The sequence below is a fragment of the Nomascus leucogenys genome, chromosome 12 (assembly GCF_006542625.1).
Source record: "Nomascus leucogenys isolate Asia chromosome 12, Asia_NLE_v1, whole genome shotgun sequence".
Classification (NCBI taxonomy): Eukaryota; Metazoa; Chordata; class Mammalia; order Primates; family Hylobatidae; genus Nomascus; species Nomascus leucogenys.
In genome coordinates, this window is record NC_044392.1 from 41,183,816 (window position 1) to 41,201,079 (window position 17,264).

Genomic DNA, 17,264 nt, shown 5'->3' on the forward strand with positions numbered 1-17,264 from the left:
AATGGTATCTCCTTGTAATTTTGTTTTGCTGTTCTCTGTTTCCTAATGAGATTGAGCACCTTTTCATCTGGCCATCCAGTAGGATTTCCTCTTATGTGAATTCTGTTCAAATCTGTAATCTGTCTTATATTATCTTTCTTTTTTGCATGTCAGTCCTTTGTCAGGGCTACATGTTGCAAATATCAGTATCTCTTTTGTAGCATGTCTTCTCATTTTCTTTATGGTATCCTTTAATGAACAATCTTAATTTCAATATAGTTGAGTTTATGAATCTTTATCTTTTATGGATTTTAGGTTTCATCCTATTTTAAAAATATTTATTGACTCCCAAATCATAAAGCCATTCTTCTGTATTCTTTTGTAAAAACATTGTAACTTTGCTTTTTATATCTAGGTCTATAATCTACCTGACATTGATTGTTAACGTCTGGTGTGAGGTATAGAAAGCTCAATCCCACTTTTTCCATAAGGACACTCAATTGCCCAGCAGCATTATTGAAAAGACCACTCTTTCTCCATCGTTCTGCAGTCTCGTCGTTGTCATACATAAATCATGTTTTCAAAAGTGCAAGGATATGTGGTCTGTTTGTCTATCTCTGCTCTAATTCCATGCTGTCTTAAATAATGTAGCTTTATGATAAATCTTCACATCTGGTACAACTTTTCCTCTGATCCTATTTTGTTTATTTTTTAAAAGTTCTTAGGGTATTTTCAAGTAAATTTTGCCTTTTCACTTATGTTTTGTTGTTGTTGTTGTTGTTGCTGTTTTGAGATGGAGTCTCGCTCTGTTGCCCAGGCTGGAGTACAGTGGCGTAATCTTGGCTCACTGCAACCTCTGCTTCCCAGGTTCAAGTGATTCTCCTGCCTCCCAGGTTCAAGTGATTCTCCTGCCTCAGCCTCCTGAGTAGCTGGTATTACAGGCGCATGCCACCACACCCAGCTAATATTTGTATTTTGAGTAGAGATGGGGTTTCACCATATTGGCCAGGCTGGTCTTGAACTCCTGACCTCAAGCCATCCTCCCACATCGGCTTCTCAAAGTGCTGGGATTACAGGCATTAGCCATCATGCCCGGCCCTTCATACAAGTTTTTAAAGTAACTTGTGAAATTCCTGGCCTGGCACAGTGGCTCTCGCCTGTAATCCCAGCACTTTGGGAGGCTGAGGCGGGTGGATCACGAGGTCAGGAGATCGAGACCATCCTGGCTAACACAGCAAAACCCCGTCTCTACTAAAAATACAAAAAGCTAGCTGGGCATAGTGGTGGGCGCCTGTAGTCCCAGCTACTCAGGAGGCTGATGCAGGAGAATAGCATGAACCTGGGAGGCAGAGGTTGCAGTGAGCCGAGATCGCGCCACTGCACTCTAGCCTGGGTGACAGAGCGAGACTCCATCTCAAAAAAAAAAAAGAAAAAAGTAATTTGTGAAATTCCACACAAAAAAGTTTGTGGTTTCGTTTGGAATTGCATTAAATCTCTACATCAGTTGGGGGATAACTGTCATCTTTACAGTCCTTACAGTGTTCAATTTCCTAATCTGTGAACTTGGTATAGCAGCTCTTCATTCATTTAGGTCTTCTGAAACATCCTTCAATAAAGTTTTACAGTTTTCTCCATAGAGATCTTGCATTTCTTTGGTTAGATTTATTAGACACTTGATGGTTTTAAAATTCTGTTTGTAAATAGATATCTATTTAAAATTTTAATTTTCTAATTTTGTTGATATTTAGAAATACAGTTAATTCAATTTAAATACAATAAAACCAATTTAAAATTGATTTTATTTTAAGGAATCTTGCTAGACTCTTATCAATTCTAGGATTTATTTGTATTTCCTTTACAAATAATCATAGTATCTGTGGGTAATGACAATTTAGTTTCTCTTTCAAGTACTGTATTTTTCTTGTCTTACTGCACTGACTAGGATCTCCAGCAATCTGGAATTAACATGATGACAGCAAACATTCTTGTCTTATTCCTAACTTAAAGGGTGAACTTTCAGTGTGTTAGAATTATGTGAGCTTACAGTAGATTTTTAAAATGTATATCCCTTTTCTATGAAGGAATTTTGCTATTTCTTTTTGCTAAGAGTTTTTTTTTTTTTTACCTTGAATGAATGTTGAATTTATTTATTTATATCTATTTATTAATTTAATGTAATTTAACTATTTATTTTTAGCAGAGAGTCTCACTCTGTTGCCCATTGCGTAGTGGTACAATCTCGGCTCACTGCAACCTCTGCCTCCTAGGCTCAAGTTATCCTCCCAGCTCAGCCTCCCAAGTAGCTGGGACTACAGGCATATGCCACCATGCCCACCTCATTTTTGTATTTTTTGTAGTGATGGGGTTTCACCGTGTTGCTGAGGCTGGTCTTGAACTCCTGGGCTCAAGCAGTCGGCCTGCCGTGGCCTCCCAGAGTACTGAGATTACAGGCATGAGCCACCATGCCCAGCGCAAATGTTGAATTTTATTAAATAATCTTTCTGCATATACAGGTTGAGTATCCCTTACCTGACATGCTTGAAACCAGAATTATTTTATATTTCCGATTTTTTTCTGATTTTGGAATATTTGTGTTACTGATTGAACATCCCACATCCAAAAATCTGAAATCCAAACTGCTCCAATGAACATTTCCTTTGAGTGTCATTTCAGTGCTCAGTTTTGGATTTTGGAGCATTTCAGATTTCCTGTTTGGGATGCTCAGCCTGCACTGAGGTAGTCATACAATTTTTCTCCTTTCATTGATTAATGTAGTGAATTAAATTGATTTTTTTATTTTTTATTTTTTATTTTTTTTTGTGACAGAGTCTCACTCCAGGCTGGAGTGCAGTGACATGATCTCAGCTCACTGCAACCTCCACCTCCCGGGTTCAAGCAATTCTTGTGCATCAGTCTCCCAAGTAGCTGGGATTATAGGCGTGAGCCATTACGCCTGGCTAATTTTGAATTTTTAATAGAGACGAGGTTTTGCCATGTTGGTCAGGTTGGTCTTGAACTCCTGACCTCATGTGATCTACCCGCCTCGGCCTCCCAAAGTGCTGGGATTACGGATGTGAGCCACTGTACCTGGCCAGTTTGATTCTCTTAAAAAGTTACATCTTTATTCTGCAAGATCTGTAGTGATATCCCCTTTTTCATTCCTATTGTTTTCTTTTCTCTGAATTACCCTCATGAGAGGCTTATCAATTTTATTCAAGTTTTGCCTTCAATGAACTTCTGTACTGTATTTTGTTTTCTATTTAATTTCTACTATTGGCTTCATTATTTTCTTCTAAGTACTTTCTTTGGTTTAAAAAGAACGGTAAATTTTTTGAGATGAGTGCTTGTTAATTTTTAGTTTCTCCTAATATATGCATGTAGAACCCAATAATTTTTAGTATTTCTTCTAATGCAGTCTGTAAATTATCTGTCAAGTGTTACATTAGCTATATTGACAAACTTCAATTTGCAATCTGTTTACTATTATTCAGATCAAAATACTTTGTTTTTTATTATTTCTTTTTCAGAACTCTTCACATCTACCTCTCTTCTACTTTCAGTTACAGATTATAAAGGAGTTACCTGTCCATAATCACCTACTGATTGTATATCAGAACTTAAGATTTAACTTTTAGGTCTGATTCCTATAGCCACGTCTGTTAGTCATCTTCTAGGATAATAGCATATAAAGATTGTGCCATCTACCCCATCATAGAAAGAATACCATAAATTTGGCATTTAGTTCTGCTCTTTTTTGAATCACTTCCCATCTATATCATTGTTCAAATGGCACTTGACAAAAGACCATTTCCTAGGTTTGTTCCATTTTCTTCACAGGATGGATTTTCCCTCTCACTTACTGAAAGTTGTGCCCTCTACTGTCTGTTCTTAGGGACCACGGGATCATTCGAACTCTGGATTTACCTATCTATGTCACACGAGTGAAGGGCAACAATGTATACTGCCTAGACAGGGAGTGTCGTCCCCGGGTACTCACCATTGATCCCACTGAGTTCAAATTCAAGCTGGCCCTGATCAACAGAAAATATGATGAGGTATGAAGTGAGGATGCAAACTAGAGTATTAAGAGAGGCAGCACTCTTTTTTTTTCTTTTCCTGTAAGTGATGTCTACTTTTTGCCCGACCCCACCCCAAATGTCTAGGTACTGCACATGGTGAGGAATGCCAAACTAGTAGGCCAGTCTATTATTGCTTATCTCCAGAAGAAGGGCTATCCTGAAGTGGCACTGCATTTTGTCAAGGATGAGAAAACTCGCTTTAGTCTGGCACTGGAATGTGGAAACATTGAGGTGAGAGGAATATGGTCATCAGCCCCATATTGTCTTAGAGGTGAGAGGGTTAGAGTGCCATTGGGAGGGCATTATTCTGGGCTTGCTTCTTTAGCCAGAATAATGAAATTTGGGATTTTTTTAGTTGTTACATTGAGCCATCTTCCTGTTGCTATTTGCCCATCTCTACTTTTACCTGCCTCCGCTTCTGCCACAGCATTTCTATTTTTGTCAACCTCAATTAGTGTGAATTCAGTAACTTCTAGGATAAAAGCAAGATGGCATGGAATTTGAAAATCTTATTATTTCCTTGACACTTGATCTTGCTGACTGGCTACTTAGATGAAAGAGTACTTACTAAGCGTTGGGGCCTGGAATGTATAGGCATTGTTTTCTAAGGTGAAAAGGGTTTAGGAAAATGTTTTTCAGTTCTGAACTTCTTCCTAGTAGTATTTCTTCTGTCTTTGCTTAAAGCCCCTGTGGATCTTCAAACCTGGCAGGTAGGAAGTAAGGTAGCTAAGCAAGAACTGGCTCTATGGAATCAGCAACTGCTAGGTGGTTTTGTTGTGAAAGTAAATTTCTGAGGAGGAGGAGGATAATGTGATGTGATTATTTCTATCCCTGTATCCAAAGGGGTCCTATGTGTTCACTGGATTTTCTTTTTTTTGAGGCGGAGTCTCGCTCTTGTTGCCCAGGCTGGAGTGCAATGGCATGATCTCAGCTCACTGCAACCTCTGCCTCCCGGGTCCAAGCGATTCTCCTGCCTCAGCTTCCCGAGTAGCTGGGACTACAGGCACGCACCACGATTCTCAGCTAATTTTTTTTGTATTTTTAGTAGAGACAGGGTTTCACCATGTTGGCCAGGATGGTCTTGAGCTCTTAACCTTGGGATCCACCTGCCTTGGCCTCCCAAAGTGCTGGGATTACAGATGTGAGCCACCACACCCAGCCGATTTTCAGTGGAATTAGACTAAAAGCTAGGAGTAATTGAAAGTATAGGAAGTTCTTCGGGAAATTTATATAGACACAGATGCTTTGCAGAGTCCTTGGTTTTGAGTCACATTGTCCTTCAACCTGTTAACACGACCCTGGGGATTCTTTAGATTGCTCTGGAAGCAGCCAAAGCACTGGATGACAAGAACTGCTGGGAAAAGCTGGGAGAAGTGGCCCTGCTGCAGGGGAACCACCAGATTGTGGAAATGTGCTATCAGCGTACCAAAAACTTTGACAAACTTTCCTTCCTGTATCTTATCACTGGCAACTTAGAAAAACTTCGAAAGATGATGAAGATTGGTGAGGCCCTCAAACTAAGGATGGGAAGAAGGGTTCTTGGGGGAAGGAGGAAGGTGAATAAAGGAGAAAGAGAACTTAAGAGAAAAGACCTAACTTAGTGTCTCTTACTTACTTGGTGCAGCTGAGATCAGAAAGGACATGAGTGGCCACTATCAGAATGCCCTATACCTGGGTGATGTGTCAGAGCGTGTGCGGATCCTGAAGAACTGTGGACAGAGTAAGTATCTGGGACTTGCCAGATTTTTCAGGGTCTGAGAAGGTATTTTTCTGTTTTTGTTGAGTTAATCTGTGTATAGTGGTGAGGGATTTCTCTTTATTGTGCATTTTTTTTAGGAGAGACAACATGCTTCTACTGTGCTTAGAAGATTTTCTTCAAAGCGAAAGGGAGGTGCAGCCAGAATATTCAGTCCAGCCAAACACCCTTAGGAGAATAGTTATTCATGGGGGAGATAGGAGGTTTTAAAAGGTCTTGAGCAGATGCCCTAGTAAATGCACTTGGTTGGATGCCATTAGAATTTTATTCTTTATTTTCAGTTTGGAGGTTTCACTCATTTATTCATGGATATAGTCAAGGGATATTTTTTGAGAACCCACTGTATACCAAGCATTATATTAGCATTTGAAATACATTAGGGAACAAGCAAGGTGAAAGATGAGGTTTGGACCAAGGTGCTATTAGTGGAGGGGTGAGCAATGGTCAGATTCAGGATATATTTTGAAGGTAGAAACAACATGATTTATTGCAGTAACTAGATTTGAGATGTAACAGAGAGGAGTCAGGGATATCCAAGGTTCTCAGCACTGATGGATAGGTCTCAAAGATAAGCAGCTATATTAGTTCTCTATTTCTGTGTAACAAATTATCCCCAAATTTAGTAGTTTAAAACCACAAACATTTATTATTTTACAATTTGTGGCATGGCTTAGCTAGGTGCCTCTGGCTTAGGATCTCTCATGAGGCTACAGTCAAAGTGTTGGCCAGAACTGCAGATATCTGAAGACTCACCAGGGAGAGAATCTACTTCTGCACTCACTCAATGGCCATTGGCAGCCCCCATGTCCTTGCTCCCTGTTGTCTAAGAAACATCAGTTTCTTTTCGTGTTGACCTCTCCATAGGAGTTTGTAACATGGTAGCTAGTTTCCCTTACAGCAAGTGAGCAAAAGAGGGCACCCCAAGATAGAAGCCACAATCTTTTTAACCAGATCTAGGAAGTAACATCCCATCACATCTGCCATGTTCCATCCATTAGAAGCTATTTGATAAATCCAGCTCACATTTAAGAGGCGGGTATTTTGCAACAACTTGAATACCAGGAGTCAGGGATCACTGGGGGGCCATTTCAGAGGCTGCTTACCACAGCAACATGCATTTGGAAATGTAGCTTTACCACAAAGTCTGTCTTCTCTACAGAGTCCCTGGCCTATCTCACAGCTGCTACCCATGGCTTAGATGAAGAAGCTGAGAGCCTAAAGGAGACATTTGACCCAGAGAAGGAGACAGTGAGTCTTTATTTACATGATTGTCTCTTATTACAGGATTAACTCTAAGGTCTTAGAACAATTTAAAATTATGCATGTCACTCTCCCACCTGGTTACCAGGAGAGGCAGAGAAACAAATGAGACCAAAGGAGGCTCCATAACTTTCCTTACGTGACTTCCAAGTGCTATTTGTTTTAAGCCTCTTTTCTTCTACTATTCAGATCCCAGATATTGACCCTAATGCCAAGCTGCTCCAGCCACCTGCACCTATCATGCCATTGGATACCAACTGGCCTTTATTAACTGTATCCAAAGGATTTTTTGAAGGCACCATTGCCAGCAAAGGTAAGTACCTATTTCTCCCATAGCACTTTTGTTGTTTGTTTTGTGAAGAACTGTCCTAGAGAAACCATTAGCATTTAGTTTAATCTGTCCTTTTTTTCTGCATGAAGCCTAATGGAATATTGAAATGCCAGTCATTTATGGTGCAGTCCTAAAAACTTAAAATAGCATTTTCAGGTCATTAAAGAAAATTTGGAAAATAGGGAGAAAAAAAGGGATCCCTCTACTACCATCAATAACTTCGGTTAATATTTTGGTGTATTTTCTTAGGTTTTACTATATAGGTAGTCATGTTCTTTGTTCAGTATTTTATCATTCATGACATACAATCTTAAAGGTACTAATTCAACTACCTGTAATTCCGGTATGTGGGTATAGACAGATGTGTGCTATCACCCTCCACCACTTCCGCCCTTAACCTCCTCCTGTTTTCTTGGTCTCCTAGTTCATTTCACGTGAGTAAGAGCCTAAACAGACTCGTGAGCATTTTGTGCCGAACCCCACTCTTTCCTCCACCTCCTCTATCTACCCTATGCCTGATGCCCTGTACACATTGTAGTGGTGGTAGCTTAGCAAAGCTCTCAGGAAGAAATTCAAGAGTTGGTTGCCAAAGGCTGGTAAGTACAAATTATTTAAGAGCCAGCTTTTCGTAGCAGCAAGGCCAGTTCCTTCCATCTGTCTTCTATTCCCTCCCTATGTGAAAGCTACTGCAAGTTAGCATAACATATATACCACAAAAATAAATAATACACAAAAATAAATAATAAGTAGGCAGAAGCTTGGCACCTGTTTTTGAAAGGATTTAACCTGCCTACAGAAAAGACCATATCTCAGACTTGCTGTACTATAACCAGTTCCGTTCTGTTCCTTCCCTCTGTAGGGAAGGGAGGAGCACTGGCTGCTGACATTGACATTGACACTGTTGGTACAGAGGGCTGGGGAGAGGATGCAGAGCTGCAGTTGGATGAAGGTAAAAGTGCTGTTTTAAGACTGTTCTGGGGCGATGGACACCTTGGATTAGGACTGGGTTGTGGGTAGCTCTGCAGACTTCCAGGCCATGAAACGAACTAGGATTGATTTTACTTCCTTTGGCTAAGATTATGCCACTGCCCAAATCTGTTCTGAGCTTGAATTTTCCTTACAGATGGGTTTGTGGAGGCTACAGAAGGTTTGGGGGATGATGCTCTTGGCAAGGGACAGGAAGAAGGAGGTGGCTGGGATGTAGAAGAAGATCTGGAGCTCCCTCCTGAGCTGGTATGTGGAATTTGTACCCTTAGAAGGTTCTCTCCATGTCTCCCTGTGGAAGCCAGAGGCCTTATTGTCCCCTACCACTATCCTAAGGTCAGCCCTTCTGGGAAGGGGACCCACCTTCTAGTCTGATGCTTATCTCCCATTTGAAAGAAGGAAGATGGCTGGGCACGGTGACTCATGCCTGTAATCCCAGCACTTTGGGAAGCTAAGGCAGGACAATTGCTTGAGCCCGGGAGTTCAAGACCAGCCTGGGCAACATAGCAAGACCCTGTCTCTATTTTAAAAAAGTAAAAGAAGCAGGAAGAATGAGAGAGTCAAAGTTAGTGGCCTTGTCACTTCCATCTATCCTGATATGCTCAAAGAGGAGAGGATGTAGGACTTATCTCTAATCTGATGCTCAACTCTCATTTGAAAGAAAGAAGAATGAGGTAATCAGCGTTCTGCCAGCAGCAGCTTATGAGAAGGTAGCAAGCTGTTTCATCTGAATTGGAGTTTTTGATATGTCATTTTGTCACTGGTGAGGTGGCTCCTATTTTGGTAGCTTTCTCCCACAACTATCAGCTCTCTTCCTCAGTGGGGGCAGGGAACAATGTAAATGGTTGTGTTATAGATTCAACAGAACAAAGTGCTTGAATGGCTTAAAAAATTACTCAATTTGGCTGGGCACAGTGGCTCACGCCTGTAATGCTAGCACTTTGGGAGGCTGAGCCAGGCATATCACTTGAACTCAGGAGTTGGATACTAGCCTGGGCAACATGGCAAAACCCCATCTCTACAAAAAAAAATACAAAAATTAGCCAGGTGTGACGACTCATGCCTGTGGTCCCAGCTACTTGGGAGGCTGAGGTTGGAGGATTGCTTGAGCATGGGAGGCAGAGGTTGCAGTGTGCCGAGATCATGCCTCTGTACTCCAGTCTAGGTGACAGAGTGTGACACTGTCTCAAAAAAAAAAAAAAAAATTACTCAATACTCAATTTTTGTTTTTCCCCTAGGATATATCCCCTGGGGCAGCTGGTGGGGCTGAAGATGGTTTCTTTGTGCCCCCAACCAAGGGAACAAGTCCAACTCAGGTAAGCAGGAAGAAACCTAGCACGGCAGGGATGAGTGGCTAATACTCGATTAGTATATAACAAGTGTTGGCTACTTTTCTACTATAGTTACAGAGGAGAATAGAGAAGGGACAAAGTTTCACTTGGCTTGGGTTTTTTTGTTTCTTGTTAGATCTGGTGTAATAACTCTCAGCTTCCAGTTGATCACATCCTGGCAGGCTCTTTCGAAACAGCCATGCGGGTAAGTAACCTTGGCTTTTCTTCTTGAGTGTGCCTAGCCCAGGGTCCCAGGGAGATGGTTGAATCATTTTAATCAAGTGAAATTATCCTGCCCACAAGGGCAAAGGTGTATATTTTTCATGAAAACTCTTTATCTTTGTTGAGTATACTTGCCTTCCTGTTATCTGCCTTCCACTTGGCCTAGTAATCTCTTAGGGCAGATCCTTCAGTCATCTTCCACCCATTTATAGCTTGCTTTCTGGCTCACATCAGTGAGATAAGTACCCCTTCCCAAGCAGGGGTCTGTTTTGAACACTAAGCCAGTATTGTTATAACAACAACAATAATGATAACACTGCAATAACTGCTAACATTTATTTAATGTTCACTGTGTGCCAGGCACTATCCTAAACACTTTAATAAGTATTATTAAATGAGGTAGGTCTTACAGTTAAGTATATTTTACTGATGAGGAAACGTGAACAGTAATTTCCTTGGGCAAGGTAATAAAAAGTAGCTTTTTATGCAGCAGGGCCAAAATCCTTGTTTCTTTCCTTCTGTTCCAGCTCCTTCATGACCAAGTAGGGGTAACCCAGTTTGGCCCCTACAAGCAACTGTTCCTACAGACATATGCCCGAGGCCGCACAACCTATCAGGCTCTGCCCTGCCTACCCTCCATGTATGGCTATCCTAATCGCAACTGGTAGGGCCCCTTGCTCTTTGCTTTCATCTGTTCCAAGTTGTGGTCGATATTTCAGATGGTAGCCTCAGTGACATAGTCAGAATTCTCTCAGAGCTAGGGTTTCCCAGTAGAAAAAGATCTTTGGCTTGTTACTCTATGGGGTTGGTTTACACCTGCTGTCATCCTCTTCCCCAGCTACTTTGACAGGAGACAGGAGGGTAGCTATGAGGATGTTTGCCAGAAAAGGAAATTGGGTCCTAGTTGGCTACTGACTATCCTGTCTTCTTCCTACTTTTCCCTTTCCAGGAAGGATGCAGGGCTGAAGAATGGTGTACCAGCTGTGGGCCTGAAGCTTAATGACCTCATCCAACGGTTGCAGCTGTGCTACCAGCTCACCACAGTTGGCAAATTTGAGGAGGCTGTGGAAAAATTCCGTTCCATCCTTCTCAGTGTGCCACTTCTTGTTGTGGACAATAAACAAGAGATTGCAGAGGTAGGAGGGTCTAGCCGCTGTCCCAGTTCTGGGCACTTCCACATTCTTGTCTCTGTATCCTGACCTTCTGCCCCCTCTACAGGCCCAGCAGCTCATCACCATTTGCCGTGAGTACATTGTGGGTTTGTCCATGGAGATAGAAAGGAAGAAGCTGCCCAAAGAGACTCTAGAACAGCAGAAGCGCATCTGTGAGGTAAGATCTATAGGACCCTGAGCACAACAGAGACGTCCTTCCCTTCACCCTTCACTAGGTTTGAATTCTTTAATTTCAAACCCAGATCTGAGTGGGGACGAAGAGAAATTTAGGCCCTTCATTTCTATGAGGGGAGGATACATTTCTTCACCCTACTTCCTCATCTCACCAGTCCTCCATACCTAGGAGGTAGAAGACCTCTCAGCTTTATAGCCCATCATCCTGTGTTGTGTTGTGTTTTTTATGCATGTGTAGCAGCTTAGAAATGACTTCTACCAGGTGTAGTATCAACCTGGCATGTGTTCCTTTTTCTGTCCACCAGATGGCAGCCTATTTCACCCACTCAAACCTGCAGCCTGTGCACATGATCCTGGTGCTGCGTACAGCCCTCAATCTCTTCTTCAAGCTCAAGAACTTCAAGACAGCTGCCACCTTTGCTCGGCGCCTACTAGAACTCGGGCCCAAGCCTGAGGTGGCCCAACAGGTAGATGGAACTCCTTCAGTGACCATAGGGAAGCTAGATCAGCTCTTACATGGAAGGAGCAGACCAAGGTCCTTGCCTCTGAAACAAAGCAATAAATAACAACATTCAACAAAAAGAGCCAACAGAATGCTACCCTCTGTTTACTTCCTGACTTGGTGTTTCCTTTGTTCCTGGAAAATTAATAGTTTATTGAGACATGGCACTCATCTAAGAGTGCTGTGCAACCTAGAATAGCTCCACTGCAGCTGAAAGTAACCCCAGTCCTGTCCTTAAGCTCCAGATATCCCATCACAACCACCACAAAGCTTCACATACACATTTCATTACTCGTGTCCTCCAAATGCATTCTTTTTGGGTGACAGAAGTCTGTTTTAACCCTTTCTAGGACCTGACCCTGATAATCTCTAGAGTTGGTGGAGGAATGTGGGTCTAGATTATGGAGCCACTTTTGTATTGAGAAGGGGAAAGTTTGATACAATAGGAATGGTGATTGTTAACCCTTCACATATATCCAGCACAGAGGTTGGGACCTCTTTTCACCTAGTACAATTGTATCTCACATCAACGGAACTACCAAACCATGGTGTTGGGATCCTTTGAGGTGTTGTCTGCAGCTTTCTGTCCTCCTAAATACTCCTTCCTTCCCCTAGACCCGAAAAATCCTGTCTGCCTGTGAGAAGAATCCCACAGATGCCTACCAGCTCAATTATGACATGCACAACCCCTTTGACATCTGTGCTGCATCATATCGGCCCATCTACCGTGGAAAGCCAGTAGAAAAGTGTCCACTCAGTGGGGCGTGCTATTCCCCTGAGTTCAAAGGTCAAATCTGCAGGGTCACCACAGTAAGTACTGTCCTCAATAAATGTATCTAGGATATTGAGCGAAGGGGAAAAAGAAAGAAACATGGTGGTCCTTTTTTTCTTCTTGTGCTTGTCCCCTGCTCTCTGAGGCAGTGACACTGGAGAAAGGTAGAGCATCTCCCCACTGTTCTTGGCCAGTCAGTGATGAACACTCCAATACCTGTCTACTGTGCCCATTGAGGGGTATAGGGAATACATTTTCTAGGGTTCTCAACCTTACAAATCTCTAACTTGTTCCTCTGCTTGTTTTTGCACAGGTGACAGAGATTGGCAAAGATGTGATTGGTTTAAGGATCAGTCCTCTGCAGTTTCGCTAAGGCCCCCTTTGGTGCATGGGTCAGTCACCATATGTTCCCCCCAGAGAATGCGTCTATATCCTCCTTCTAACAGCACCTTCCCCCTGCAGCTACTCTTTGGATTTGGCTCTCTCTACCCTAAAACCTAGTATCTTTCTCTTCTGTGGAAAATCTGAAGGTCTAAACTTGACTTTTTTGAGGTCTTCTCAATTTGACTATAGTTGTACTCATAATTGTCCTTGCCTTTCCAGCTTAATTCTTTTAAGGAACAAATGAAAACTCTGGGCTGGGTGGAGTGGCTCATGCCTGTAATCCCAGCACTTTGGGAGGCTGCGGTGGGCAGATCATCTGAGGCCAGGAGTTTGAGACCTGCCTGGCAAACATGGCAAAACCCTGTCTCTAATAAAAATACAAAAATTAGCCTGGCATGGTAGCATGCGCCTATAGTCCCAGCTACTCGGGAGGCTGAGGCATGAGAATCGCTTGAACCTAGGAGGTGGAGGTTGCAGTCAGCTGAGATCATACCACTTCATTCCAGCCTGGGTGACAGAGCAAGACTCTGTCTCAAAAAAAAGGAAAACTCTGTGATGGACATTTGTGTAGTAAATCCCTTCAGTATTTATCCCTCCTCTCCCCACAGCAGCTTTCTTTCCTATCAACTAGAAAGGAGCAGGATGTAATAAATACATGTTGGTGTGACTAGGCCACACCAACTCTTAATCATCTCCCATTTTCCTTAGACATTTAAATTCCCAGGCAGGTACCCTCTGTGTACTCAGAAATTTGAAGAAGTTATTTGGTTTTCCAAAATGCACACTGCAGGTTATTGATTTGTTCTTTACAACTATTGTTCTCATATTTCTCACACTAAATAAATCTACGAGAGCTTCTTGACTTGGCCATTTATTTCTCGGACACTCTCATGTTCTTGTTCACCCATGCAGGCACCCCACCAAAGTACATACCTTCCTCCCAGTAATTTTAATTACAAAATAAACATCCACTATTGGAAAAAAAAAAAAAAGCTAGCCAGGCATGGTGGCGGGTGCCTGTAATCCCAGCTACTCTGGAGGCTGAGGCAGAGGATTGCTTGAACCCGGGAGGCGGAGGTTGCAGTGAGCTGAGATCGCGCCACTGCACTCCAGCCTGGGCGACAGAGTGAGACTCCGTCTCAAAAAAAAAGAAAGAAAAAAAGTACATATTTTTCATGGATATATATGAGGACCTAAACTGCTGTGAAAATGACAGAAAGCAAGTAGCTCCCTTATTCTGTTTTTGATTGCAGCCTTTTATCTCTTGCTAGTTATAGCAATATTTATTGAGCACCTGCCATGTGACTGTCACTGTTCTAGATATTTTACATGTAATATACAGATAAAAGAATAGTACTTTATATATATTACAGTGATACAATGATTACATTAACAATACAATATTTTGCTTGTCATATGCTAAGAATAATTGGATAGAGTGACGTTACTGTGCCTTTGATTAAAATATGTACTTTTTTGCATTTTAAATTCATGTTTTCAATAAATAATAAATGCATATAGTTCAAAAATCAGTAAATATAAAAAGCTATTCTGTGACAAATCTTTCTACCCTTTCATCAGCCACCCAGTTCCTATCACCTTCCCCTAAACAGGTAACCACTGTTACCAGCTTTCTTACATCCTTCCAGAAATTTTATATATATATTTATATATATATATATACACACACAAGCAGGTATGACTATGCCATTCTCTATCTCCCTTTGTACACAAATGAAACCATACTATTTAACAATTTTGTACCTTTGTTTTTTCATTTAACATTTTTGGTATTTTCTCATATGAATATATTAGGGAGCTTCACTTTGTTTTTTACTTCTCTTCATACTATACGTTGTATTTTTTAGCTTTATCTTAAGAGTTGCTTTTTTAAACAGCATCCCTAAACTAAGGCTGCCTTCTCAAAAATGTACATACTACTAATGAGACCACGCCATTGCACTCCAGCCTGGGGGACAAGAGCGAGACTTCGTCTCAAAAAAAAAAAAAATGTACGTATTAGCTGGGCGTGGTTGCTCACGCCTGTGATCCCAGCACTTTTGGAGGCCAAATGCAGGCAGATCACCTGAGGTCAGGAGTTCGAGACCAGCCTGGCCAACATGGTGAAACCCTGTCTCTACTAAAAATACAAAAATTAGCTGGGTAGGGTGGCAGGCACGTGTAATCCCAGCTACCCGGGGGGCTGAGGCAGGAGAATTGCTTGAACCCGGGAGGCGGAGGTTGCAGTGAACTGAGATCACACCATTGCACTCCAGCCTGGGGGACAAGAGCAAGATTTTGTCTGAAAAAAAAAAAAAAAAGCCGGGCACGGTGGCTCACGCCTGTAACCCCAGCACTTTGGGAGGCCAAGGTGGGCAGAACACGAGGTCAGGAGATTGAGACCATCCTGGCTAACATGGTGAAACCCTGTCTCTACTAAAAATACAAAAAATTAGCCGGGTGTGGTGGCGGGCACCTGTAGTCCCAGCTACTCAGGAGGCTGAGGTAGGAGAATGGCGTGAGCCCAGGAGGCGGAGGTTGCAGTGAGCCAAGATCGTGCCACTGCACTCCAGCCTAGGCAACAGAGCGAGACTCTGTCTCAAAAAAAAAAAAAAGTACATACTACTTTGACGACATTTTCCCTAGTTAGAAACATTATCCCTATAAACATAGACAAGTTGGTGGTAAATTTTGGCAAATTTTTTAAATTTATAATTTGTAAATTTACACAATTAATTTTGCACACAAAAACATTATTACTGAGGGATATGGAAAAACTTTATAATTCCTGCCTTTTGAATCTTAACATAATTGGGGAAACAAGATGTGAAATAATTGTGAATCCCAGGCAAGAATTAGAATTTGTTTGATAAACTGTGGAGAGCCATTAAATCCTTAAGGAACAGAGTGATATGAAAGTGCTATAAAATACTGTTATTCAACAGTATTCGCTATACATTAGAAAGGCAGAAGGAGCAGTCAGTAGGTCAGTAAATACTGAGATGAGATGTTAGGAATATTAGTAGTAAAAATAGAAAAGCAGAAAGAAGTTGAAGAAATAATGCAAAGAAAGAATCATGCTTGTTTTTTACTCCATTTTAATTATCATCTATTATCTTTTAATTAACATGCTTATATTACATTAGTTTAAAGCCAGTTGATCAGGTGTAGTGGCTCACATCTATAATCCCAGTACTTTGGGAGGCCAAGGTGGGCATATCACTTGAGGTCAGGAGTTAAAGACCAGCCTGGCCAACATGGTGAAACCCTGTCTCTACTAAAAATACAAAAATTAGCCGGGCATGGTGGCGCGAGCCTGTAGACCCAGCTACTCAGGTGGCTGAGATAGGAGAATCACTTGAACCCGGGAGGTGGAGGCTGCAGTGAGCCAAAATTGCGCCACTGCACTCCAGCCTGGGCAACAGTGAAACTCTGTCTCAAAAAATAAAGCCAATAGAGATGCCTGTTGATAGACAAGTTTTCTTTTTTTAACGTGCTTGTTACAACTATAGCCATATTGGAGATACACATGTAAGCAGTTTGAATGAGAAAGTCTGGAATAAATTATGTTGCAGGTGTTGGGGAAACAGGTTTATCAGGAAAGGATTTGATTACGGAAGTTTAGAATTGTAAAGGACTTCAAAAGTGATTTAGTGGCAGAATTGGGGCTGGAATTTAGGCTTTCTAACTTAACAGTTCATAATCTTTTTATCCCAAAACACACTACTTGTGGTTGGAAGAAAACAGGTTTTGCACAGATAAGATTTTACAAGTCTGTGCCCTATCTGTGAAGGACCATAGTAAGTGCTTGATCTGGTGCTTGATGCAGTACTCAAATGTGTGTTTAGGAAGCTAAGAATGAAGGTGATGAGGTGACTTAACACAGGATTTTTTTTTCATTTAAAATTCTTACCTTGTATCATACTTACTGTGTGTATATCTCATCATACCTCCGGCTCACCCACACTTAGCTACCTTACAGCAGGGGGTGGTCCTGATTTATCTCTGTCCTCGCTGTGCCCAGAACAAGACCTTAATAATAGGTGCTCTCTAAGTGCGAAAACAGATTTGTATGTGAAACAGTTGCTACTTTCTGACATCTGAATAGAACAATTCCAGAGGAGGAAAGGGACGTCTAGAGTTACCTCTATCTGAGCATCCCCCGTGTTCACTCAGTTGGAGGTTGGTTTGTGTGGAGAAAAGGAGATTGGTCAGGGAAAGTAAGTCTATTACTACTACATTCGAATTGCCCTGCTCAGTCCAAGGTCCCAGAGGCTCTCTTAATAACATTGAGTTCTAAGTTCCTGGCCGGCCCTGT

The 17,264-nt window shown here is 41.8% G+C and overlaps 1 protein-coding gene across 2 annotated transcripts in view; it reads left to right on the forward strand.

The window, feature by feature from the left end:
- Positions 1 to 13,808, forward strand: part of COPA (coatomer protein complex subunit alpha) — a 54,041-nt gene extending 40,233 nt beyond the window's left edge. For both annotated transcript variants that reach the window (XM_030824108.1, XM_030824109.1), the window contains exons 18-33: positions 3,872 to 4,034; positions 4,143 to 4,289; positions 5,372 to 5,561; positions 5,683 to 5,778; positions 6,974 to 7,062; positions 7,264 to 7,387; positions 8,265 to 8,354; positions 8,529 to 8,638; positions 9,628 to 9,705; positions 9,857 to 9,925; positions 10,470 to 10,606; positions 10,892 to 11,078; positions 11,161 to 11,271; positions 11,594 to 11,755; positions 12,406 to 12,600; positions 12,876 to 13,808. In XM_030824108.1, the coding sequence (XP_030679968.1) occupies positions 3,872 to 4,034; positions 4,143 to 4,289; positions 5,372 to 5,561; positions 5,683 to 5,778; positions 6,974 to 7,062; positions 7,264 to 7,387; positions 8,265 to 8,354; positions 8,529 to 8,638; positions 9,628 to 9,705; positions 9,857 to 9,925; positions 10,470 to 10,606; positions 10,892 to 11,078; positions 11,161 to 11,271; positions 11,594 to 11,755; positions 12,406 to 12,600; positions 12,876 to 12,935 (2,008 nt within the window). In that variant the 3' untranslated portion in view covers positions 12,936 to 13,808. The remainder of the gene's footprint in view (positions 1 to 3,871; positions 4,035 to 4,142; positions 4,290 to 5,371; positions 5,562 to 5,682; positions 5,779 to 6,973; positions 7,063 to 7,263; positions 7,388 to 8,264; positions 8,355 to 8,528; positions 8,639 to 9,627; positions 9,706 to 9,856; positions 9,926 to 10,469; positions 10,607 to 10,891; positions 11,079 to 11,160; positions 11,272 to 11,593; positions 11,756 to 12,405; positions 12,601 to 12,875) is intronic.
- Positions 13,809 to 17,264: the final 3,456 nt, after the last annotated feature.